Genomic DNA, 24,592 nt, shown 5'->3' with positions numbered 1-24,592 from the left:
AAATAGAAACCAAGTGATCAACTCGATGACCTTTCTATCTCACAGATGATAAACACTCCCGTTGTCCTCTGATGAAGATTATGACGGGGGGGAGGAGGAGGATGATGATGATGATGATGATGAAGAGGAGGATGCTGATGATGTATGTTGTCGTGGCTGGCCTGTTTAGTCTTCCAGGGTTCTGGCAGTCCGACACAGTCAACACGGGTCTTTAGCTTGTAAACATTTTGCACACAGAGAGATGGACTTTCTCTTCACTCTGGGGGGGGGGGGAGAGAAATGGGCTCCATGTTTAGCTAACCTTAAGATAACATTGGCCGGGATTCAATCAAAAGGCGTACTGCACTTGACTTTTACAGGTCATTATTTTCCCGCTTGAGCCAATTTATTTTTGTTGAATCCCAGTCCTAGTTCATACCCTGCTGATTTGAAAAACAGCTACGTAGTTTAGTCTCTCTAATATATTATCCACCTATGCACTTATTCTACCAAAGTAATCACTGTTGCTGTACGATGCTGCGTATTTAAATTGCCTTGAATAGCTGTCATACTGTTTTAATGACTACAATAATAATGTGTGATAAGAACTTGCATCTCTCAAATGTAATTCTTTGCTGCGTTGTTGTTGCTTGTTGTTCCCAGAACTGTTGTTTCCTTTCTATTCACTGGAGCAGTTATAGGCCAGGATTCAATCCTGATTTTAGATCCCCCCCTCGTTTATAGCCGCTTGACTTTTTTTTAAAGGTAATGCGATCTCCACGATACGATTGCTTTTTTTTAAAGCTGGGTGGGGGGTTGAATCCCAGCTCTAATGGCAGAACAGGATAATGTTCATGCACACACAGGTGGACATGACTCAATTTACAGATGTCTTGGCTATCACTGCTACTGGACATTCAAAGGTCAACTGACATAAGCGTGTCGTAGGTACTCGTAAGGTGTCATAAATGGTCGTAAGGCGACATAGCTCTTGTGAGCTGGATAGTATAGATCTGTGTCTGAACTTGACCCTCTGTGAACTATGGGGCCATGGTTAAAACTAGTGCACTAAATAGGGATTATGGTGCTGTTTGAGAAAGATGTCATTTATCTTGTGGTTGGGGTTATTTCGTTTTTGTGTTAAGTTGAAGAGACTCCATAAGTTTACACTTTATAGCTGTGATCCTCCGTACACACAGAATGATATCATCCGCGAGTTGGGTTCAGCTGAGCTTTTAGCCAAGAACATTTTTGTTTTTGTTTTGCGTGTAAATCAAAGTAATATTTTATTAAAAGAGTGGTAATTTAAAATGCTTAACAGCAAAGCCATTATGGTTACACGGACACAGATTACGCCTATACCGGACTAGGAAGCTTTTCAATGGAGAATCTTCATTGAACATGATTTTTTGGGGTTTGGGTTTCAGGACAGTCTGTGTTTGGGGAAACTGGCCCACGGTCTGAGCCAATTATATCCCTCCATTCTCTACTGAGAGCCAATTATATCCCTCCATTCTCTACTGAGAGCCAATTATATCCCCCCATTCTCTACTGAGAGCCAATTACATCCCCCCATTCTCTACTGAGAGCCAATTATATCCCCCCCATTCTCTACTGAGAGCCAATTATATCCCCCCATTCTCTACTGAGAGCCAATTATATCCCTCCATTCTCTACTGAGAGCCAATTATATCCCCCCCATTCTCTACTGAGAGCCAATTATATCCCCCCCATTCTCTACTGAGAGCCAATTATATCCCCCCCATTCTCTACTGAGAGCCAATTATATCCCCCCCATTCTCTACTGAGAGCCAATTATATCCCCCCCATTCTCTACTGAGAGCCAATTATATCCCCCCCATTCTCTACTGAGAGCCAATTATATCCCCCCCCATTCTCTACTGAGAGCCAATTATATCCCCCCCCATTCTCTACTGATGGAATATAATTGGCTATCAGAATATTTCCAACTGATGACTGATAATAAATACTGTGCATTGATGCGGTCCCGTCAATTCAAAATAAATATTTAATTAATTTTCATTTAACAAAATGCAACCGTTTCCTCTGCTCCAATATGTTTTTGTATGTATATTGGCAAGTTTATCATAATGAGACTTTAAAACTGTACACTTTACAGGACCTGAGGTACCTTACCTGAATCAGTCCCGAAAATGTGTATTTGTGGCAAAAACGAAGCATTTCCACTTTTCTGTACATTTTTAATTATACATCTTACAGGTTTTGATAGACTGCTTTTGACATTTTGACGTATTCAGTAAAGGAAAAAAGATTTTTGGGGCTTTTCATACATATTTTGTTTTTTGATCCTGTCAAAAATAAACAGGATTTTCTTGTTCCGGCCTGACTGATCCACAGGACAGTGGAATATTGTCACAATGCAGTGTAGTTGGTTTGTTTCTGTCTTTATGCAATAGACTTCTGGTATGGGTGAGTCTGTTCAATTGAATAACAAAATGCTACCATCAAGAAACAATTCTACAGCTGTACTAGTGCCAAAGAAATGTAATGGGGTGTATTCACTAGTGCACACTGTAGCAAAACGTTTTGCAACGGAAAACATTGCCACAATCAAGTTTCTATTGGACAAATGCAGGTAGGTCCCACCCTGTTACCAGTAAAGGTACACAAAGCTCTGAATGGCCTCAGGAAAACAACCTTTTGAAATGTCTCATCTTGGAAGTTGCACACTAGTGTAAGGATTTAGGAAGCCACTGTGATGTGCGTGTAGACATGAAAGCTTCTCCAGAAATGTGAGTCCTGTTCATTAGGGCACGTAACAGACTAAAATGAAATGTTCTGTCATATTGGACAAGTCCGCATGGTCGCTCGATGAATAGGCAGACACAAGGTTGTATTCATTGGTGGGAAAACGTTCTGCAACGGAAAGCAAAAACAAATGTCCTTATTGGGCAGGTGGTTCTGGCGATTTCTTCCGTTTGGGGTGTAATGAACAGGACCCAGGAGGGATGCTTTTCAATAACCACTGATGTCATCTGTCCATAGCAGTTTGATGCCCTCCATTCATTCATTCATTGTAACAACACAACCAGAGTAACAAGTAGGCCCTTAATACTGTCTGAAACTCAATGTTCTTTACAATAAAATGACTCTACATACCTTAATGCACTAGTTCTTCTGCCGATATTCATGTGTGATTGTCTGTCCTGGGAGTTTACAGTTGAGTATCATCGCATTAGTCATATTGTTTAATCAATAAAACCCTTGGCAAAACCACAACGGCCAAAGTTTGTTTATTTAATTAGGCAAGTAAGATAAGAACAAATTCTTATTTACAATGACGGCCTAGGAACAGTGGGTTTAACTGCGTTGTTCAGGGGCAGAACGACAGATTTTTACCCTTGTCAGCTCGGGGATTCGATCTAGCAACCTTTTGGTTACTGGCCCAACGCTCTAACCACTAATCTACCTGCCACCCCCTGATAATATACTGTATCCTTATTTAGATTTAGCAGTCCATAAATTAGAAATATATTTTGATTATGGCTTTCTGCCAAATTTAGCAAACATTACAGTCAGATCAGAAACACTAGTATATTCTTCTGATAGACCCTGGTTTCTATTCAGGTCCATGCCCACACAGCAGAGGTCAGTCTACATTCCAAACGGCACCCTATCTCATAGTGCACTACTTTTGACCAAGACCCATATGGAATAGGGTGCCATTTCGGACGTAACTCCCTCAGAGCCGCTTACACATCCGACATAATGGATGTAAAACAATTGGATTGGTATAAGCAAAGTCTGGAGAGAAGTTTCACCATCGTTGAGTCCATGAGAAGGCGTGTGCAAGTGCACACCTCTTGAGAAGTAGGCCCAGTCTTTGACCAAGGTCTCTGCTGTTTTAACCATTCAGCCTGAAAATGTCCTATTCTCCTGTAAACTGCATCTGCATTTTACAATAGTTTCTGCAAAAAAATGATATTCTTTGTATAATGACGACCCGTTCAAATCAGAGCGGCAGTTTATTTTCAATCGTACAAAAATGCTATGGGGTCTGTGGATGGAGGAGTGCAGCATCAATGTGTTGAATAGTTGCTTTGGCTCACAGGTCAGGAGGACAGGATCACCTATAGGTTACGTCCCATATGGCTCCGGTCAAATGTAGTGCACTATAAAAGGGAATATAGTGCAATTTGGGAAGCAACCACGGGTAACAATTTACTGAAGATGCTTCAGTTCCTCTAGTATCCTCTCCATCGCTTACAGAGAGAAGGATGATAATGCTGGTGTTAGTTAACAGTGGAACGATGACGCTGGAGTTAAGTCAGTGGTAAAGGATCAGACCACAATGCATTTCTCATCCCAAGACTCCAACCAGTCCCCTCGGGTGACCAATGAGAGGCCAGAGACTGTTTGTTATACTTCCTGTTAGAATGTTCAAGGTAAAGAATTGGAAACCTGTTTTAAATCAGTGTACAGAATGGTGACACTTGACATGGTTCTCAGAAGGCTAGAAGCTCGGCCATATAAAGCTTGGTTGACCTATTAAGTCTGACAGTAAAATCAGTAAACACCCACACCGCCTCTCTTAGACATTGTGCCTTCGACTAAGTGGTCCAACTGCTTAGCAGTTCTAGTGAGACAGACAATCTTGGTGTTGGATGTCTGGATGAGCTATTGAGTCAATTGTAGCTCTGCCTAAACAAAATAACAAGCAAAACGAATACTGTAGTCCCATCAATGTCAGGAAATAAAACATTTGGTAATCATTGGCTAAAAGCCAGACTGAAAACGACAGGTATGTTACTCTCTTTCCTCCTTCCACTGTGAAGAGTTGCGACTGCAGGAACTGAGCACCAGGATGCAAATTAATCACCAGAAAGAAAAAAAAATCCTCCCTCTATTCTCTCCTCTCGTTCTCGCTCTACCCCCCCTCTCCATCCACTCATCTCCGAATTTTTAATCTTCCCAGCCCACCGGACCGTGTGAAGTCCCTGTCGGTAGAGACACACGTGTAGTCTCATCAGGCAGAGCTTTGGACACCTTTACCTGGGGGTCCTCAAAGCGCCCATGCTACAACATGGCCTTCGGAGACTACGTTTCCCAGAGTGCAGTGCTTCTGCTTTGTCCTCTAGCTACCACAGCAAATACGTATGAAAGAGCGACAGAAACTGCTTCTCCAATAGAAATCCTCGATTACACTTGTAGGCGTTGTCATGGCGACTTGGCTAGCTAAATTCATACGTAGAAACACGACATTGTTTTCTTAACGGTCGTTGCAGACCGTCAAAGCAAAGGCACTCCTTCAATATAAAGTTGTGTTTTGAAGAAAATGTAAAACGTGGGAGTAATAACAGCTACTTATTAAGACATTGGCTCCAATCTAGGTTGTGTCATTAGATTTCGAGAAAAGTAACAACTAAGGAATAATTTTTCCACTTCTCAAACCCCCAGCCTGGTCTACCACAGTGGAACTGGAATAGTCCTGTGATTTCCTGATTCATGTGATCAGGGTGGACATGATGCATATGTGGACTGGAGAAGCCCTAGCTGTATGTCATGTGAAGGGATAGCAACATTAGCTAACTGGTAACCATTCCCCCACAGCTAGCTGTCTAGTGAAGGGATAGCAACATTAGCTAGCTGGTAACCATTCCCCCACAGCTAGCTGTCTAGTGAAGGGATAGCAACATTAGCTAGCTGGTAACTATCCCCCACAGCTAGCTGTCTAGTGAAGGGATAGCAACATTAGCTAGCTGGTAACCATTCCCCCACAGCTAGCTGTCTAGTGAAGGGATAGCAACATTAGCTAGCTGGTAACTATCCCCCACTGCTAGCTGTCTAGTGAAGGGATAGCAACATTAGCTAGCTGGTAGGTGGGAGTAATAACCCCACAGCTAGCTGTCTAGTGAAGGGATAGCAACATTAGCTAGCTGTCTAGTGAAGGGATAGCAACATTAGCTGGCTGGTGAAGGGATAGCAACAGTAGCTGGCTGGTGAAGGGATAGCAACATTAGCTGGCTGGTGAAGGGATAGCAACATTAGCTAGCTGGTAACCATTCCCCCACAGCTAGCTGTCTGGTGAAGGGATAGCAACATTAGCTAGCTGGTAACCATTCCCCCACAGCTAGCCGTCTGTCTGGTGAAGGGATAGCAACATTAGCTAGCTGGTAACCATTCCCCCACAGCTAGCCGTCTGTCTGGTGAAGGGATAGCAACATCAGCTAGCTGCCCCTCACAGCCTTCACCCTCTCTCGGAAGAGATGGAAGGATGGGAGGATAAAAAAAGAGGATGAGGACGAGAGAGAGAACTAGGAGATCAGAGTCTGGGGTGTTGGTAAGCGGTGCCTCCGTCTCCTAGGAGAGGATTTCCAGGATGTAGAAGACCAGCTCCATGACGACAGGTCCCTCACTGAGTTGACACGCCCCTCTGTGGATGACAGGGATCAGAGTACTGTCCAGGTCACTCAGGTAACGGGAGGGGAGTGGCTGGCCATTACTACCTGCTAGGTAACCCACCTGGGAGAAAAGAGGACAGGGAAGAGACGGGTCATTATCATCCTTTATCTAACCAGGTACCGGTGGGAAGAGGGCCCGTTATGGCCCGACAGGTTACAACAGAGAAGAGATGGTTAGTTATCTATATATTTCTCTTTTATCTAACCAGGTACTATGGGGGGGGGTTGGCCGTTGCTAGGTGACCCACAGAGACAGGTAGTTATTTTGTAATTCAGTGTTTCAGTCAATTCTTGTTTGTTTTAGCCTAGCGCTGACTGACACATCTGATTAAATGTACTAAAAGATCCCTTGAGTTTAATTCCAAATTACACATTTGCATGGGCATTTCAGGCAAATGCCAGCTGGGCTGGTCCATTTTTAGCCCAGTGGGACTGTCTAACTTGTTTGTTTTTTTTTCGCAAATTATCTGGCTAATAATGAGGCCTTAGTGGGGGGGGGGGAATGGGCCGGTGTGGGCGCCTTAAGGGAAGAAAAAAAAACAGGCTGGTGTGTTTGAAATGCCAGCGAAGATTTCTGGTCGATGTCTGCCCCTGCACATTTCTGATTTGCGATTTGATTAATTTCCGGTGTGGCCAGATAGTGATGACCCGAGTCCGTACCTGGTCAGACTCGAGGGTGACCCGTAGGCCCAGCTTAGCCATTCCATCCGCCTTCAGCAGTTTGAGGTGTGGGCAGAGCGCCACGCAGAATGCCCTCGCCACGTTCTCCGTCAGGCGACTGTGGTCAGCAGGATCACTCAGACCGTTTGGCTGGTCCTGGTCATCACTCTGGAGGAAGAACACCTAAAAGGAGCGAATATTGTAAACGCTGCAGATTGTCTTGAGTGGAAACATAAGAATATGTCGGTTGTATTCAGTAGGGCACAGCTTAGTAAAAACAAGACAAGATCAGGTAGTGTCTCCCTGTTTCAAAATGTGTGTCTGGTTTTGTGTTTACTGAACCTAGGTGTTGCTTAGGAGGGTGACATCACATACCTCTGTCCAGCGGATGACCTTCCCATTAGCCTTGAACTCTGAACCGTGGAAGATTTTCACGCTGGTGATGAACTCCATAGACTTCCCATCAACAGGACTAATTACCCTGGCGGGGAACAGGGGTGAGTTTTAGATAATACACTTACTTTAAAACGTCTTCTAAAACATCTTTCATAGATAGGTATTAAGGAAGGGAAATACTAGGACATGACATCACAGAAGAGAAACTAGAGTATAGAGGTTTCCCCAGTTCCCTTCCTCACCCCTTATTGTAAAAGTTGTGATCGTCATCTATCCACTGTATGTGAACGTGTTCCTGGCTGTCCTCCCGGTCTGCCCGGCCACAGGTGATACTAAAGTCCTTCATGTCCCTGAGGGCTTGCCGTAGCACATCCATGGTCTCTGCTGTGATCTGCACCATCACACCATCTACAAGGGAACAACATATACATTATATACACACACACACATACATACATACATACATACATACATACATATATACATACATACAAATAATATATACACATCACCATCACATTGTCTACAGACATACAACACCATCTGTAGGGGAACAACAGGTCTATAGCACCATCTACAGGTGACCAACATAATGCCTTCAGGAAGTATTCAGACCCCTTGACTTTTTCTACATTTTGTTATGTTACAGCCTTATATAAAATGGATTCAATTGTTTTTTTCCCCCCTCATCAATCTACACACAATACCCCATAATGACATCACAATACTCCATAATGACATCACAATACTCCATAATGACATCACAATACCCCATAATGACAAACCAAAAAACTGGTTTATATACATTTTTGCTAATTTATACAAAATGAAAACACTGAAATATTACATTTATGTAAGTATTCAGACCCTTTACTCAGTACTTTGTTGAAGCACCTTTGGCAGTGACTACAGCCTCGAGTCTCTTTGGGTATGATACTACAAGCTTGGCACAACTGTATTTGGGGAGTTTCTCCCATTCTTCTCTGCAGATGCTCTGTCAGGTTGGATGGGGAGCATCACTGCACAGCTATTTTCAGGTCTCTCCAGAGATGTTCGAACGGGTTCAAGTCCGGGCTCTGGCTGGGCCACTCAAGGACATTCAGAGACTTGTTTCCGATGCCACTCCTGCATTGTCTTGGCTGTGTGTTTAGGGTCGTTGTCCTGTGAACCTTCCCCCCAGTCTGAGGTCCTGAGCGCTATGGAGCAGGTTTTTCATTAAGCATCTCTTCGACCTCATGGCTTTGGGTTTTGCTCTGACAACTGTGGGACCTTATATAGACAGGTGTGTGCCTTTCCAAATCATGTCCAATTCAATTTACCACAGGTGGACTCCAATCAAGTTGTAGAAACATCTCAAGGATGATCAATGTCAATAGGCAGTGGCGACCTGTCATTCAGGGTAGGTGGGGCAGCCCCACCTGTTTTGGCATTAATACGTGTCACATATCAGTTTGCAAGGAATGTAAAAAAATAAAAATGTAATTTCGTTAATAAAGCCGCAAACAAACATGGTCTTTTTTGTTTTCTTGAGTAAAGCAGCTCCAAAATGTAGGTGTTTCAGTCTAGCTCAGTGCTTTCTGTGGTGTTGGGGCTAGCCAGCAGCAAATACAGAGCGGTGCGCCTGATTGGCTCTGCTTTCTGTCACTTATGGGACATTACGTCATCCCCAATTCTAAGGTTAGAGCTCGTAAATGTTAGCCCCTTGGGTTCTGCCGTAGAGTTCTATTAGAAGTGCCCATCCAAGAAAGCTCAAGGTGATTGGCCACAGATATAATGTGATTTGATGTCATTCTATCTACAGTAGCTTTGATTGGACTGACTTTCAAAATCTTAGCTAGCAGTCATCATCAGTTGTCATCAAGTCGACAATCTACTGGCGAATCCTTTTTCATCCTTCTCACATGAAGAGAAATTATAGATAAAAAGGTATCGGTGCTGATCGGCCATTGTACATAAAGATTACACAACAAGTTGGAAATTGCAAGTTCAACAATGAGTCGTTTGGAATGGAATCAGTGGCTAACTGCAAGCATTGCAAAGAAACCGCTAACGTTAGCCTGCTATTCAATGGAGTGGCTGGTTTTTTTTGTTCCCGAGTTCCCACCATAAATCCAGCGAATGCCAGACTTGGATCAAAGTTTGATGACAAAATTTGCCAACAAAGGACCGCTGTACCACCTTAACAAAATGAGTCCACAAATATATTGTATGCTGCTGCATAAATGATGTAATATGCAAGGGAGACAGTATTACTTCCTTAGCTACAGTATTACTTCCTTAGCTACAGTATTACTTCCTTAGCTACAGTATTACTTCCTTAGCTACAGTGTTACTTCCTTAGCTTCAGTATTACTTTCTTAGCTACAGTATACATAAGTGTATGCTGTGTAGTAAGTTGTTAGTTGCCCGTGTGCCTCACCTTAATAATTTATATATTAATATTGTAAACACATCGTTCGTGGCCCGGTGTTTGCTGTGTAGTAAGTTGTTAGTTGCCTGTGTGCCTCACCTTAATAATTTATATATTAATATTGTAAACACATCGTTCGTGGCCCGGTGTTTGCTGTGTAGTAAGTTGTTAGTTGCCTGTGTGCCTCACCTTAATAATTTATATATTAATATTGTAAACACATCGTTCGTGGCCTGGTGTTTGCTTGTTTGGCTACTTTTTAATTGTACAGCTTTGACAGTGATACTGAAAGTAGTGGTGGCGCCTGGCTTGCACTTGCAAATTCAGCACACACAACATTCTATAATGGAATTGTGTTATTTGACGAGTCAAATTAAAAGCTTATTTAAACGCGTCAAATAGTGTTATACGACGTGTGTATCTTTTTTTTTTTGACAAGCAAAGACCCAAACGGCGTTCAAATGTGCCTCACCTTTTAATCATTTGGTCTATATTCAGGGACCCCTCAGAGTTTGAAAAACCCTAACACACATACAATGTGCTCTGACATTATCAGTAAATAAGAGGTCCTTATTAATTCCCCCTGACGGGATAAAGTAAAGTTGAATTGAAAATGCAGTCTCTAATGTTGGAGATATTGTAGGATGTTGGTACCTTCCACAATGCTGGTCTTGGCCAGGTATCCAGAGGCTGCCTTCAGCGAACCACTGAACACAAAGAAGCAGGCGCCAGTCACTGGAACGAAAAAACATGTAATATTGATTACATTCATGGTTTTGTTCGTCCAGTTGATAAACTATGACATGACTCCCCATGTCAACTGTGTGTGTGTGTGTGTGTGTGTGTGTCTGTGTGTGTGTGTGTGTGTGTGTGTTAGTGTGTGTGTTTGTGTGTGTGTGTTAGTGTGTGTGTGTGTGTGTGTGTGTGTGTGTGTGTGTGTGTGTGTGTGTGTGTGTGTGTGTGTGTGTGTGTGTGTGTGTGTACCTTTGCGTGGTTGGTGGTGGATACTGATGGCCTGCGTCTGGTAGTTTCCGTCGTCGTTCTGAATACACACCAGGTGGGAGTCGGCCTGCTCGTTAAAACACGCCCCCATGGCCAGGACGTGTTCATTGGACTTGTTCATCGCCTTCATCAGCTGCAGAGAATACAAAGACTTCATAGTCTGTTCATAACCTGTTCAAAGTCTGGTAATAGTCTGTTTATAACCTGTTCAAAGTCTGGTAATAGTCTGTTCATAACTTGGTATAGTCTGTTCAGTCTGTTTATAACCTGGTAATAGTCTGTTCAGTCTGTTTATAACCTGATAATAGCCTGTTTATAACCTGGTAATAGTCTGTTCAGTCTGTTTATAACCTGGTAATAGTCTGTTCAGTCTGTTTATAACCTGGTAATAGTCTGTTCAGTCTGTTTATAACCTGGTAATAGTCTGTTCAGTCTGTTTATAACCTGGTAATAGCCTGTTCAGCCTGTTTATAACCTGGTAATAGCCTGTTCAGTCTGTTTATAACCTGGTAATAGTCTGTTCAGTCTGTTTATAACCTGGTAATAGTCTGTTCAGTCTGTTTATTACCTGGTAATAGCCTGTTCAGTCTGTTTATAACCTGGTAATAGTCTTCAGTCTGTTTATAACCTGGTAATAGTCTGTTCAGTCTGTTTATAACCTGGTAATAGCCTGTTCAGTCTGTTTATAACCTGGTAATAGTCTGTTCAGTCTGTTTATAACCTGGTAATAGCCTGTTTATAACCTGGTAATAGTCTGTTCAGTCTGTTTATAACCTGGTAATAGTCTGTTCAGTCTGTTTATAACCTGGTAATAGTCTGTTCAGTCTGTTTATAACCTGGTAATAGTCTGTTCAGTCTGTTTATAACCTGGTAATAGTCTGTTCAGTCTGTTTATAACCTGGTAATAGTCTGTTCAGTCTGTTTATAACCTGGTAATAGTCTGTTCAGTCTGTTTATAACCTGGTAATAGTCTGTTCAGTCTGTTTATAACCTGGTAAGTCTGTTCAGTCTGGTAATAGTCTGTTCAGTCTGTTTATAACCTGGTAATAGCCTGTTTATAACCTGGTAATAGTCTGTTCAGTCTGTTTATAACCTGGTAATAGTCTGTTCAGTCTGTTTATAACCTGGTAATAGTCTGTTCAGTCTGTTTATAACCTGGTAATAGTCTGTTCAGTCTGTTTATAACCTGGTAATAGTCTGTTCAGTCTGTTTATAACCTGGTAATAGTCTGTTTATAACCTGGTAATAGTCTGTTCAGTCTGTTTATAACCTGGTAATAGTCTGTTTATAACCTGGTAATAGTCTGTTCAGTCTGTTTATAACCTGGTAATAGTCTGTTCAGTCTGTTTATAACCTGGTAATAATCTGTTCAGTCTGTGTATAACCTGGTAATAGTCTGTTCAGTCTGTTTATAACCTGGTAATAGTCTGTTCAGTCTGTTTATAACCTGGTAATAGTCTGTTCAGTCTGTTTATAACCTGGTAATAATCTGTTCAGTCTGTTTATAACCTGGTAATAGTCTGTTCAGTCTGTTTATAACCTGGTAATAGTCTGTTCAGTCTGTTTATAACCTGGTAATAGTCTGTTCAGTCTGTTTATAACCTGGTAATAGTCTGTTCAGTCTGTTTATAACCTGGTAATAGTCTGTTCAGTCTGTTTATAACCTGGTAATAGTCTGTTCAGTCTGTTTATAACCTGGTAATAGCCTGTTTATAACCTGGTAATAGCCTGTTTATAACCTGGTAATAGTCTGTTCAGTCTGTTTATAACCTGGTAATAGTCTGTTCAGTCTGTTTATAACCTGGTAATAGTCTGTTCAGTCTGTTTATAACCTGGTAATAGCCTGCTTATAACCTGGTAATAGTCTGTTCAGTCTGTTTATAACCTGGTAATAGTCTGTTCAGTCTGTTTATAACCTGGTAATAGTCTGTTCAGTCTGTTTATAACCTGGTAATAGTCTGTTCAGTCTGTTTATAACCTGGTAATAGTCTGTTCAGTCTGTTTATAACCTGGTAATAGTCTGTTTATAACCTGGTAATAGCCTGTTTATAACCTGGTAATAGTCTGTTCAGTCTGTTTATAACCTGGTAATAGTCTGTTCAGTCTGTTTATTACCTGGTAATAGTCTGTTCAGTCTGTTTATAACCTGGTAATAGTCTGTTCAGTCTGTTTATAACCTGGTAATAGTCTGTTCAGTCTGTTTATAACCTGGTAATAGCCTGTTCAGTCTGTTTATAACCTGGTAATAGCCTGTTCAGTCTGTTTAACCTGATAATAGCCTGTTTATAACCTGGTAATAGTCTGTTCAGTCTGTTTATAACCTGGTAATAGTCTGTTCAGTCTGTTTATAACCTGGTAATAGTCTGTTCAGTCTGTTTATAACCTGGTAATAGTCTGTTCAGTCTGTTTATAACCTGGTAATAGCCTGTTCAGTCTGTTTATAACCTGGTAATAATCTGTTCAGTCTGTTTATAACCTGGTAATAGTCTGTTCAGTCTGTTTATAACCTGGTAATAGTCTGTTCAGTCTGTTTATAACATGGTAATAGTCTGTTCAGTCTGTTTATAACCTGGTAATAGTCTGTTCAGTCTGTTTATTACCTGGTAATAGCCTGTTTATAACCTGGTAATAGTCTGTTCAGTCTGTTTATAACCTGGTAATAGCCTGTTTATAACCTGGTAATAGCCTGTTCAGTCTGTTTATAACCTGGTAATAATCTGTTCAGTCTGTGTATAACCTGGTAATTGCCTGTTCAGTCTGTTTATAACCTGGTAATAGTCTGTTCAGTCTGTTTATAACCTGGTAATAGCCTGTTCAGTCTGTTTATAACCTGGTAATAGTCTGTTCAGTCTGTTTATAACCTGGTAATAGTCTGTTCAGTCTGTTTATAACCTGGTAATAGTCTGTTCAGTCTGTTTATAACCTGGTAATAGTCTGTTCAGTCTGTGTATAACCTGGTAATAGTCTGTTCAGTCTGTGTATAACCTGGTAATAGTCTGTTCAGTCTGTTTATAACCTGGTAAAGTCTGTTCAGTCTGTTTATAACCTGGTAATAGCCTGTTCAGTCTGTTTATAACCTGGTAATAGTCTGTTCAGTCTGTTTATAACCTGGTAATAGCCTGTTCAGTCTGTTTATAACCTGGTAATAGCCTGTTCAGTCTGTTTATAACCTGGTAATAGTCTGTTCAGTCTGTTTATAATCTGGTAATAGTCTGTTCAGTCTGTTTATAACCTGGTAATAGTCTGTTCAGTCTGTTTATAACCTGGTAATAGCCTGTTCAGTCTGTTTATAACCTGGTAATAGCCTGTTCAGTCTGTTTATAACCTGGTAATAGCCTGTTTATAACCTGGTAATAGTCTGTTCAGTCTGTTTATAACCTGGTAATAGTCTGTTCAGTCTGTTTATAACCTGGTAATAGTCTGTTCAGTCTGTTTATAACCTGGTAATAGTCTGCTCAGTCTGTTTATAACCTGGTAATAGCCTGTTCAGTCTGTTTATAACCTGGTAATAGCCTGTTCAGTCTGTTTATAACCTGGTAATAGTCTGTTCAGTCTGTTTATAACCTGGTAATAGCCTGTTCAGTCTGTTTATAACCTGGTAATAGCCTGTTCAGTCTGTTTATAACCTGGTAATAGCCTGTTCAGTCTGTTTATAACCTGGTAATAGCCTGCTTATAACCTGGTAATAGTCTGTTCAGTCTGTTTATTACCTGGTAATAGTCTGTTCAGTCTGTTTATAACCTGGTAATAGCCTGTTTATAACCTGGTAATAGTCTGTTCAGTCTGTTTATAACCTGGTAATAGCCTGTTTATAACCTGGTAGCCTGTTCAGTCTGTTTATAACCTGGTAATAATCTGTTCAGTCTGTTTATAACCTGGTAATAGCCTGTTCAGGGTGTTTATTACCTGGTAATAGTCTTCAGTTGTTTATAGCCTGTTTATAACCTGGTAATAGCCTGTTCAGTCTGTTTATAACCTGGTAATAGCCTGTTTATAACCTGGTAATAGTCTGTTCAGTCTGTTTATAACCTGGTAATAGTCTGTTCAGTCTGTTTATAACCTGGTAATAGTCTGTTCAGTCTGTTTATAACCTGGTAATAGCCTGTTTATAACCTGGTAATAGTCTGTTCAGTCTGTTTATTACCTGGTAATAGTCTGTTCAGTCTGTTTATAACCTGGTAATAGCCTGTTTATAACCTGGTAATAGTCTGTTCAGTCTGTTTATAACCTGGTAATAGTCTGTTCAGTCTGTTTATAACCTGGTAATAGTCTGTTCAGTCTGTTTATAACCTGGTAATAGCCTGCTTATAACCTGGTAATAGTCTGTTCAGTCTGTTTATAACCTGGTAATAGTCTGTTCAGTCTGTTTATAACCTGGTAATAGTCTGTTCAGTCTGTTTATAACCTGGTAATAGTCTGTTCAGTCTGTTTATAACCTGGTAATAGTCTGTTCAGTCTGTTTATAACCTGGTAATAGCCTGTTTATAACCTGGTAATAGCCTGTTTATAACCTGGTAATAGTCTGTTCAGTCTGTTTATAACCTGGTAATAGTCTGTTCAGTCTGTTTATTACCTGGTAATAGTCTGTTCAGTCTGTTTATAACCTGGTAATAGTCTGTTCAGTCTGTTTATAACCTGGTAATAGTCTGTTCAGTCTGTTTATAACCTGGTAATAGCCTGTTCAGTCTGTTTATAACCTGGTAATAGCCTGTTCAGTCTGTTTAACCTGATAATAGCCTGTTTATAACCTGGTAATAGTCTGTTCAGTCTGTTTATAACCTGGTAATAGTCTGTTCAGTCTGTTTATAACCTGGTAATAGTCTGTTCAGTCTGTTTATAACCTGGTAATAGCCTGTTCAGTCTGTTTATAACCTGGTAATAGTCTGTTCAGTCTGTTTATAACCTGGTAATAGTCTGTTCAGTCTGTTTATAACCTGGTAATAGCCTGTTCAGTCTGTTTATAACCTGGTAATAATCTGTTCAGTCTGTTTATAACCTGGTAATAGTCTGTTCAGTCTGTTTATAACCTGGTAATAGTCTGTTCAGTCTGTTTATAACATGGTAATAGTCTGTTCAGTCTGTTTATAACCTGGTAATAGTCTGTTCAGTCTGTTTATTACCTGGTAATAGCCTGTTTATAACCTGGTAATAGTCTGTTCAGTCTGTTTATTACCTGGTAATAGTCTGTTCAGTCTGTTTATAACCTGGTAATAGCCTGTTTATAACCTGGTAATAGCCTGTTCAGTCTGTTTATAACCTGGTAATAATCTGTTCAGTCTGTGTATAACCTGGTAATTGCCTGTTCAGTCTGTTTATAACCTGGTAATAGTCTGTTCAGTCTGTTTATAACCTGGTAATAGCCTGTTCAGTCTGTTTATAACCTGGTAATAGTCTGTTCAGTCTGTTTATAACCTGGTAATAGTCTGTTCAGTCTGTTTATAACCTGGTAATAGTCTGTTCAGTCTGTTTATAACCTGGTAATAGTCTGTTCAGTCTGTGTATAACCTGGTAATAGTCTGTTCAGTCTGTTTATAACCTGGTAATAGTCTGTTCAATCTGTTTATAACCTGGTAATAGCCTGTTCAGTCTGTTTATAACCTGGTAATAGTCTGTTCAGTCTGTTTATAACCTGGTAATAGCCTGTTCAGTCTGTTTATAACCTGGTAATAGTCTGTTCAGTCTGTTTATAACCTGGTAATAGTCTGTTCAGTCTGTTTATAACCTGGTAATAGTCTGTTCAGTCTGTTTATAACCTGGTAATAGCCTGTTCAGTCTGTTTATAACCTGGTAATAGCCTGTTCAGTCTGTTTATAACCTGGTAATAGCCTGTTTATAACCTGGTAATAGTCTGTTCAGTCTGTTTATAACCTGGTAATAGTCTGTTCAGTCTGTTTATAACCTGGTAATAGTCTGTTCAGTCTGTTTATAACCTGGTAATAGTCTGTTCAGTCTGTTTATAACCTGGTAATAGCCTGTTCAGTCTGTTTATAACCTGGTAATAGTCTGTTCAGTCTGTTTATAACCTGGTAATAGCCTGTTCAGTCTGTTTATAACCTGGTAATAGCCTGTTCAGTCTGTTTATAACCTGGTAATAGCCTGTTCAGTCTGTTTATAACCTGGTAATAGCCTGCTTATAACCTGGTAATAGTCTGTTCAGTCTGTTTATTACCTGGTAATAGTCTGTTCAGTCTGTTTATAACCTGGTAATAGCCTGTTTATAACCTGGTAATAGTCTGTTCAGTCTGTTTATAACCTGGTAATAGCCTGTTTATAACCTGGTAGCCTGTTCAGTCTGTTTATAACCTGGTAATAATCTGTTCAGTTTGTTTATAACCTGGTAATAGCCTGTTCAGGGTGTTTATTACCTGGTAATAGTCTTCAGTTGTTTATAGCCTGTTTATAACCTGGTAATAGCCTGTTCAGTCTGTTTATAACCTGGTAATAGCCTTTTTAAGAGTGTCAGTCTGTTTATAACCTGGTAATAGTTTTCAGTCTGTTTATAACCTGGTAATAGTCTGTTCAGTCTGTTTATAACCTGGTAATAGCCTGTTTATAACCTGGTAATAGTCTGTTCAGTCTGTTTATTACCTGGTAATAGTCTGTTCAGTCTGTTTATAACCTGGTAATAGCCTGTTTATAACCTGGTAGTAGCCTGTTCAGCCTGTTCATAACCTGGTAATAGCCTGTTCAGTCTGTTCATAACCTTGTAGTCTGTTCAGTCTGTTTATAACCTGGTAATAGTCTGTTCAGTCTGTTTATAACCTGGTAATAGCCTGTTCAGTCTGTTTATAACCTGGTAATAGTCTGTTCAGCCTGTTTATAACCTGGTAATAGCCTGTTCAGTCTGTTTATAACCTGGTAATAATCTGTTCAGTCTGTTTATAACCTGGTAATAGCCTGTTCAGTCTGTTTATAACCTGGTAATAGTCTGTTCAGTCTGTTTATAACCTGGTAATAGCCTGTTTATAACCTGGTAATAGTCTGTTCAGTCTGTTTATAACCTGGTAATAGTCTGTTCAGTCTGTTTATAACCTGGTAATAGTCTGTTCAGTCTGTTTATAACCTGGTAATAGTCTGTTCAGTCTGTTTATTACCTGGTAATAGTCTGTTCAGTCTGTTTATAACCTGGTAATAGCCTGTTCAGTCTGTTTATAACCTGGTAATAGTCTGTTCAGTCTGTTTAACCTGATAATAGCCTGTTTATAACCTGGTAATAGTCTGTTCAGTCTGTTTATAACCTGGTAATAGTCTGTTCAGTCTGTTTATAACCTGGTAATAGTCTGTTCAGTCTGTTTATAACCTGGTAATAGTCTGTTCAGTCTGTTTATAACCTGGTAATAGTCTGTTCAGTCTGTTTATAACCTGGTAATAGCCTGGTCAGTCTGTTTATAATTTGTTTATAACCTGGTAAGTCTGGTAATAGCCTTCATCAGCTGGGGCAGACAATCTGGTTGTGTCATTAAAGGTCCAATCTGTAACTTCAACAGACATATGGAATTGTATTGAGTAGTTTGGGGTAGGCCTCGTGTCTGAGAAATGCTCCTCTGAGCCAGATGCTGATGACAGGTTGCCCTCCCCTAAATCTAGGGGAGTATTTCATTTTATTACGCTGGAGAACGAGGTTCCGATGACGGACCTTCAGGTTATTATGCTGCTGGAGGTGGTGGTGGTGGGGGTGGGGAGGTGGTGGTGGGGAGGTGGTGGTGGGGGTGGGGAGGTGGTGGTGGGGAGGTGGTGGGAGTGGTGGGGAGGTGGTGGTGGTGGTGGTGAGGTGGTGCTGGTGGTGGTGGTGGGGGGTGGGGAGGTGGTGGTGGTGGTGGTGGTGCTGGGGAGGTGGTGGTGGTGGTGGTGGTGGGGAGGTGGTGGTGGTGGTGGGGGGTGGTGAGGTGGTGCTGGTGGTGAGGTGGTGCTGGTGGTGAGGTGGTGCTGGTGGTGAGGTGGTGCTGGTGGTGAGGTGGTGCTGGTGGTGAGGTGGTGCTGGTGGTGGTGGTGGGGAGGTGGTGGTGGTGGTGCTGGTGGTGGTGGTGGTGGGGAGGTGGTGGTGGTGGTGGGGAGGTGGTGCTGGTGGTGCTGGAGGTGGTGGAAACAGCAAGTGAGAGACAAAGAATGATTTTAACATGAAATACTCCCCTAGATTTAGGGGAGGGCAACCTGTCATCAGCATCTGGCTCAGAGGAGCATTCCTCAGACACGAGGCCTACCCCAAACTACTCAATACAATTCCATATTGTATTCGGTCTCATTTGAAACTTGCTTGCAAAGACGTAGTCAACTTTGTTCTGACGTTATCAGCCGTCACAGGGAGACTAATTACCCATGCGATTCCAGGTATAAAGTGCCGCAGGAGGGGAAAACAAAACATCTAACGACGCACTTAGCTGTTCTAGAGTGGAGTTAGATTACGAACGTTTTCAAGTGCAACGTTAACTACTATCGGATTGGGAGATTTAACGATGCTCACTAAAAAAAGGTTCTAACGATTACCGTAATTTCCGGACTATAAGCCGCAACTTTTTTCCCAGGCTTTGAAACTCGCGGCTTAAAACAATGACGCGGCTAATATATGGATTTTTCCCGCTTTCAATTTTTTTTTGAAAGGAGATGACTTCAGTGGTTTCAGTGCACAGGAGGAGGAAGATAGTGACCAATGACTTTCTTGGTAGGCTACTGTTTACTGCTAATTTTTTATTTTTTGTTACAAGCCGTGTTTCGTTAAAGCCTGTGTAAAGTTAATTTGTTTCAATGTACCGGTAGGCACCTGCGGCTTATAGACATGTGCGGCTTATTTATGTTCAAAATAATTTTAAAAAATTTAATTCAGTGGGTGCGGCTTATATTCAGGTGCGCTCAATAGTCCGGAAATTACGGTAACCAACTAGCCTTAAGTTGCTTTTGGGAAACCAGGGCCTGAAGAGTTCCGGTCAGAAGGCCTCTGGTTGTGACAAGGTTGTCTGTTCAGTACGGTAACATAATCCTTATGGTTGAAGTTTCCACAAATCACTTCCAGTTGTTTTAGATTAAATATGTTCCATTTTGATGAGGTACATTAAGGAAAATACAATAATATTGGAGAAATCCTGGTAATCCTGGTCTATGTGACTGATTTTGTCATTTCTCCTATCGTTCACATGGCAGAAATATATATATATATTTTTTTTTAAAGTGAGAATCTTGAGTGTTTGAGTCACTGACTGTGTTAATACAGTCTGGGGTCAAATCTCTGGGTTCCCATCTGTTAGGGTGGCTGTAGCCAAGCAGATAAACCACTCATTTCTGAACCTTACAGGGATTAAAGTCTTCCGTAGCACACTAAACATCTTGGTTATACTAAAACAGTATCAATGAAGGCAGGTCCAGACCGCGAATCAGTGAAATGAAAAGGAACGATATTCAGTGTGGATTCCAGTCGACTGTACATAGTGTTGGTTACCTCTGGTTTTAGGACCGTGGTGACTTGTGATTGGCAGAACTCCTCACAAGGAAGCAATATGATTGGTTGACAGCCTCACCTCGTTGTATCGGTTGCTGGGGATCTTGATGCAGGTTTTCTTCACCTCCATGTCCACCACCAGACCCTTCACCATGGGCAGCGTGTACTGGTAGTTACGGAGGTCCTGTAGATACTATTATATTATATTATATTATATTATATAGACCCTTCACCATGGGCAGCGTGTACTGGTAGTTACGGAGGTCCTGTAGATACATTATATTATATTATATAGACCCTTCACCATGGGCAACGTGTACTGGTAGTTACGGAAGTCCTGTAGATACATTATATAGACCCTTCAATTAAATCAATCAAATGTATTTATAAAGCCCTTTTTACATCAGCAGATGTCACATAGTGCTGTACAGAAACCCAGCCTAAAACCCCAAGCAATGCAGATGTAGAAGCTAGGAAAAACTCCCTAGAAAGGCAGGAACCTAGGAAGAAACCTAGAGAGGAACCAGGCTCTGAGGGGTGGCCAGTCCTCTTCTGGTTGTGCCGGGTAGAGAGGAACCAGGCTCTGAGGGGTGGCCAGTCCTCTTCTGGCTGTGCCGGGTAGAGAGGAACCAGGCTCTGAGGGGTGGCCAGTCCTCTTCTGGTTGTGCCGGGTAGAGAGGAACCAGGCTCTGAGGGGTGGCCAGTCCTCTTCTGGTTGTGCCGGGTAGAGAGGAACCAGGCTCTGAGGAGTGGCCAGTCCTCTTCTGGTTGTGCCGGGTGGAGATAAGAGTTCATGGCCATTAAGGCCAGATCGTTTTCCAAGATGTTCAAACGTTCATAGATGACCAGCAGGGTCCAATAATAATACTAATAATAATAATTATTATTCTTATTATTATTGATGATGACAATAATAATTACTAATATAAATATAAATAAATAATAATAAATTAAATAATAATAATAATAATCCCCATGACCAGCAGGGTCCAATAATAATCACCATGGGTATGTTAACATTATCGTCATGACCGCAGTAAAATTCCACGTGACCATTGAGTCGCGGTAATCTCCTTTTATGCACTCTGGACATGCGTTGGTAATACCCAATTTACTAACTACCATCATGTCCTAATGGCCTGGTGCTCGATTGTCCCTCCATCAGGTCCTAGTGGCCTGGTACTCAGAGCTCTATTGTCCCTCCATCAGGTCCTAATGGCCTGGTACTCCGAGCTCTATTGTCCCTCCATCAGGTCCTAATGGCCTGGTACTCAGAGCTCTATTGTCCCTCCATCAGGTCCTAATGGCCTGGTACTCAGAGCTCTATTGTCCCTCCATCAGGTCCTAATGGCCTGGTACTCAGGGCTCTATTGTCCCTCCATCAGGTCCTAATGGCCTGGTACTCAGAGCTCTATTGTCCCTCCATCAGGTCCTAATGGCCTGGTACTCAGAGCTCTATTGTCCCTCCATCAGGTCCTAATGGCCTGGTACTCAGGGCTCTATTGTCCCTCCATCAGGTCCTAATGGCCTGGTACTCAGGGCTCTATTGTCCCTCCATCAGGTCCTAATGGCCTGGTACTCAGGGCTCTATTGTCCCTCCATCAGGCCCTAATGGCCTGGTACTCAGGGCTCTATTGTCCCTCCATCAGGTCCTAATGGCCTGGTACTCAGGGCTCTATTGTCCCTCCATCAGGTCCTAATGGCCTGGTACTCCGAGCTCTATTGTCCCTCCATCAGGTCCTAATGGCCTGGTACTCAGAGCTCTATTGTCCCTCCATCAGGTCCTAATGGCCTGGTACTCAGAGCTCTATTGTCCCTCCATCAGGTCCTAATGGCCTGGTACTCAGGGCTCTATTGTCCCTCCATCAGGTCCTAATGGCCTGGTACTCAGAGCTCTACTGTCCCTCCATCAGGTCCTAATGGCCTGGTACTCCGGGCTCTATTGTCCCTCCATCAGGTCCTAATGGCCTGGTACTCAGGGCTCTATTGTCCCTCCATCAGGTCCTAATGGCCTGGTACTCAGGGCTCTATTGTCTCTCCATCAGGTCCTAATGGCCTGGTACTCAGGGCTCTATTGTCCCTCCATCAGGTCCTAATGGCCTGGTACTCAGGGCTCTATTGTCCCTCCATCAGGTCCTAATGGCCTGGTTCTCAGGGCTCTATTGTCCCTCCATCAGGTCCTAATGGCCTGGTTCTCAGGGCTCTATTGTCCCTCCATCAGGTCCTAATGGCCTGGTACTCAGAGCTCTATTGTCCCTCCATCAGGTCCTAATGGCCTGGTACTCAGAGCTCTATTGTCCCTCCATGATGTCCTAATGGCCTGGTACTCAGGGCTCTATTGTCCCTCCATCAGGTCCTAATGGCCTGGTACTCAGGGCTCTATTGTCCCTCCATCAGGTCCTAATGGCCTGGTACTCAGAGCTCTACTGTCCCTCCATCAGGTCCTAATGGCCTGGTACTCCGGGCTCTATTGTCCCTCCATCAGGTCCTAATGGCCTGGTACTCAGGGCTCTATTGTCCCTCCATCAGGTCCTAATGGCCTGGTACTCAGGGCTCTATTGTCTCTCCATCAGGTCCTAATGGCCTGGTACTCAGGGCTCTATTGTCCCTCCATCAGGTCCTAATGGCCTGGTACTCAGGGCTCTATTGTCCCTCCATCAGGTCCTAATGGCCTGGTTCTCAGGGCTCTATTGTCCCTCCATCAGGTCCTAATGGCCTGGTTCTCAGGGCTCTATTGTCCCTCCATCAGGTCCTAATGGCCTGGTACTCAGAGCTCTATTGTCCCTCCATCAGGTCCTAATGGCCTGGTACTCAGAGCTCTATTGTCCCTCCATGATGTCCTAATGGCCTGGTACTCAGGGCTCTATTGTCCCTCCATCAGGTCCTAATGGCCTGGTACTCAGGGCTCTATTGTCCCTCCATCAGGTCCTAATGGCCTGGTACTCAGGGCTCTATTGTCCCTCCATCAGGTCCTAATGGCCTGGTACTCAGAGCTCTATTGTCCCTCCATCAGGTCCTAATGGCCTGGTACTCAGGGCTCTATTGTCCCTCCATCAGGTCCTAATGGCCTGGTACTCAGAGCTCTATTGTCCCTCCATCAGGTCCTAATGGCCTGGTACTCAGGGCTCTATTGTCCCTCCATCAGGTCCTAATGGCCTGGTACTCAGGGCTCTATTGTCCCTCCATCAGGTCCTAATGGCCTGGTACTCAGGGCTCTATTGTCTCTCCATCAGGTCCTAATGGCCTGGTACTCAGGGCTCTATTGTCCCTCTAACCACTGACGTTAATGCAAATAGAATAGAGAAAAATCACATCAAAAGCACAAATGATCAAAACAGTATAGTGCTTTTAAAAACTCCCATCAGCAGGTTGAAACAGAATAAAAACATGGTCGTTGTTAGGCTTTGAAACAACATCCACAACAACTAAAAAAAAAAAAAAAAAAATCGCTTTCGAAAAAGTGATGATTAATTTAAAAACACCCTCTACACACATACTACAGCTTGTCCTTATGCATAGGCTTATGAGCCCAAGCCCCCTAAAAATAACTGTGCCCTTATGAAATACATAACCTACCGCGGATTAAGCGTGGCATAAAAATAGGTCTTTGGTACATGATTAGTCTAGCCTATACTCCAAAATGTAACAGTAATTGCCTTTTGAGTTCTGACTGTATTATTATGCATACTGGTGGACTGGTTACAAAAATGTCTATCCGCGAGTCTGGGAGAGGACGTATAGCCCTAGGCCATGCTGTTAGTTCATTGATTGTGCCGGGCGGTTTACAGTTAGCCAACAATTATAGTGAATCTGTATTAGAATATATATCTATAGTGATATATATTCTAATACATTGAATGACATTACTTTTAGCTATACAGAATCTCTCACCACCATGTGGTTCCATCTCCTCTACTCTTCTATCGAGTACGTGTAACAGTATAGCTTCCGTCCCTCTCCTCGCCCCTACCCGGGCTCGAACCAGGGACCCTCTGCACACATCAACAACTGACACCCCACGAAGCATCGTTACCCGTCGCGCCACAAAAGCCGCGGCCCTTGCAGAGCAAAGGGGAAACGACTACTTCAAGGTCTCAGAGCGAGTGACGTCAGCGATTGAAACGCTATTAGCGCGCACCACCGCTAACTAGCTAGCCATTTCACATCGGTTACACACGCAGAGGGACGGTCACCAGTTTAGTGAAATATGTTTACTAGGTAGCTACAGGAACAGAGTTGGAGAGCCAATAGCATCACTAGGTAGCTACAGGG

The 24,592-nt window shown here is 42.4% G+C and overlaps 2 protein-coding genes across 4 annotated transcripts in view; one reads left to right on the top strand and one right to left on the bottom strand.

Annotated features, from left to right (window-relative positions):
- Positions 1 to 2,274, top strand: part of cc2d1b (coiled-coil and C2 domain containing 1B) — a 41,470-nt gene extending 39,196 nt beyond the window's left edge. For all 3 annotated transcript variants that reach the window (XM_045714403.1, XM_045714404.1, XM_045714402.1), the window contains exon 25: positions 46 to 2,274. The gene's annotated coding sequence lies outside the window, so the exon portion shown is untranslated. The remainder of the gene's footprint in view (positions 1 to 45) is intronic.
- Positions 2,185 to 24,592, bottom strand: part of LOC106596333 (zinc finger FYVE domain-containing protein 9) — a 69,920-nt gene continuing 47,512 nt past the window's right edge. The window contains exons 13-19 of the mRNA XM_045714336.1: positions 20,400 to 20,504; positions 10,873 to 11,023; positions 10,543 to 10,623; positions 7,721 to 7,886; positions 7,458 to 7,563; positions 7,083 to 7,265; positions 2,185 to 6,483 (exon numbers count right to left, since the gene is read on the bottom strand). Of these exons, the coding sequence (XP_045570292.1) occupies positions 6,322 to 6,483; positions 7,083 to 7,265; positions 7,458 to 7,563; positions 7,721 to 7,886; positions 10,543 to 10,623; positions 10,873 to 11,023; positions 20,400 to 20,504 (954 nt within the window). The 3' untranslated portion in view covers positions 2,185 to 6,321. The remainder of the gene's footprint in view (positions 6,484 to 7,082; positions 7,266 to 7,457; positions 7,564 to 7,720; positions 7,887 to 10,542; positions 10,624 to 10,872; positions 11,024 to 20,399; positions 20,505 to 24,592) is intronic.

Source organism: Salmo salar, chromosome ssa03 (genome assembly GCF_905237065.1).
Source record: "Salmo salar chromosome ssa03, Ssal_v3.1, whole genome shotgun sequence".
Classification (NCBI taxonomy): Eukaryota; Metazoa; Chordata; class Actinopteri; order Salmoniformes; family Salmonidae; genus Salmo; species Salmo salar.
Note: the sequence above shows the minus strand (reverse complement) of the source record. Positions and strands in the feature narration are given on the sequence as shown.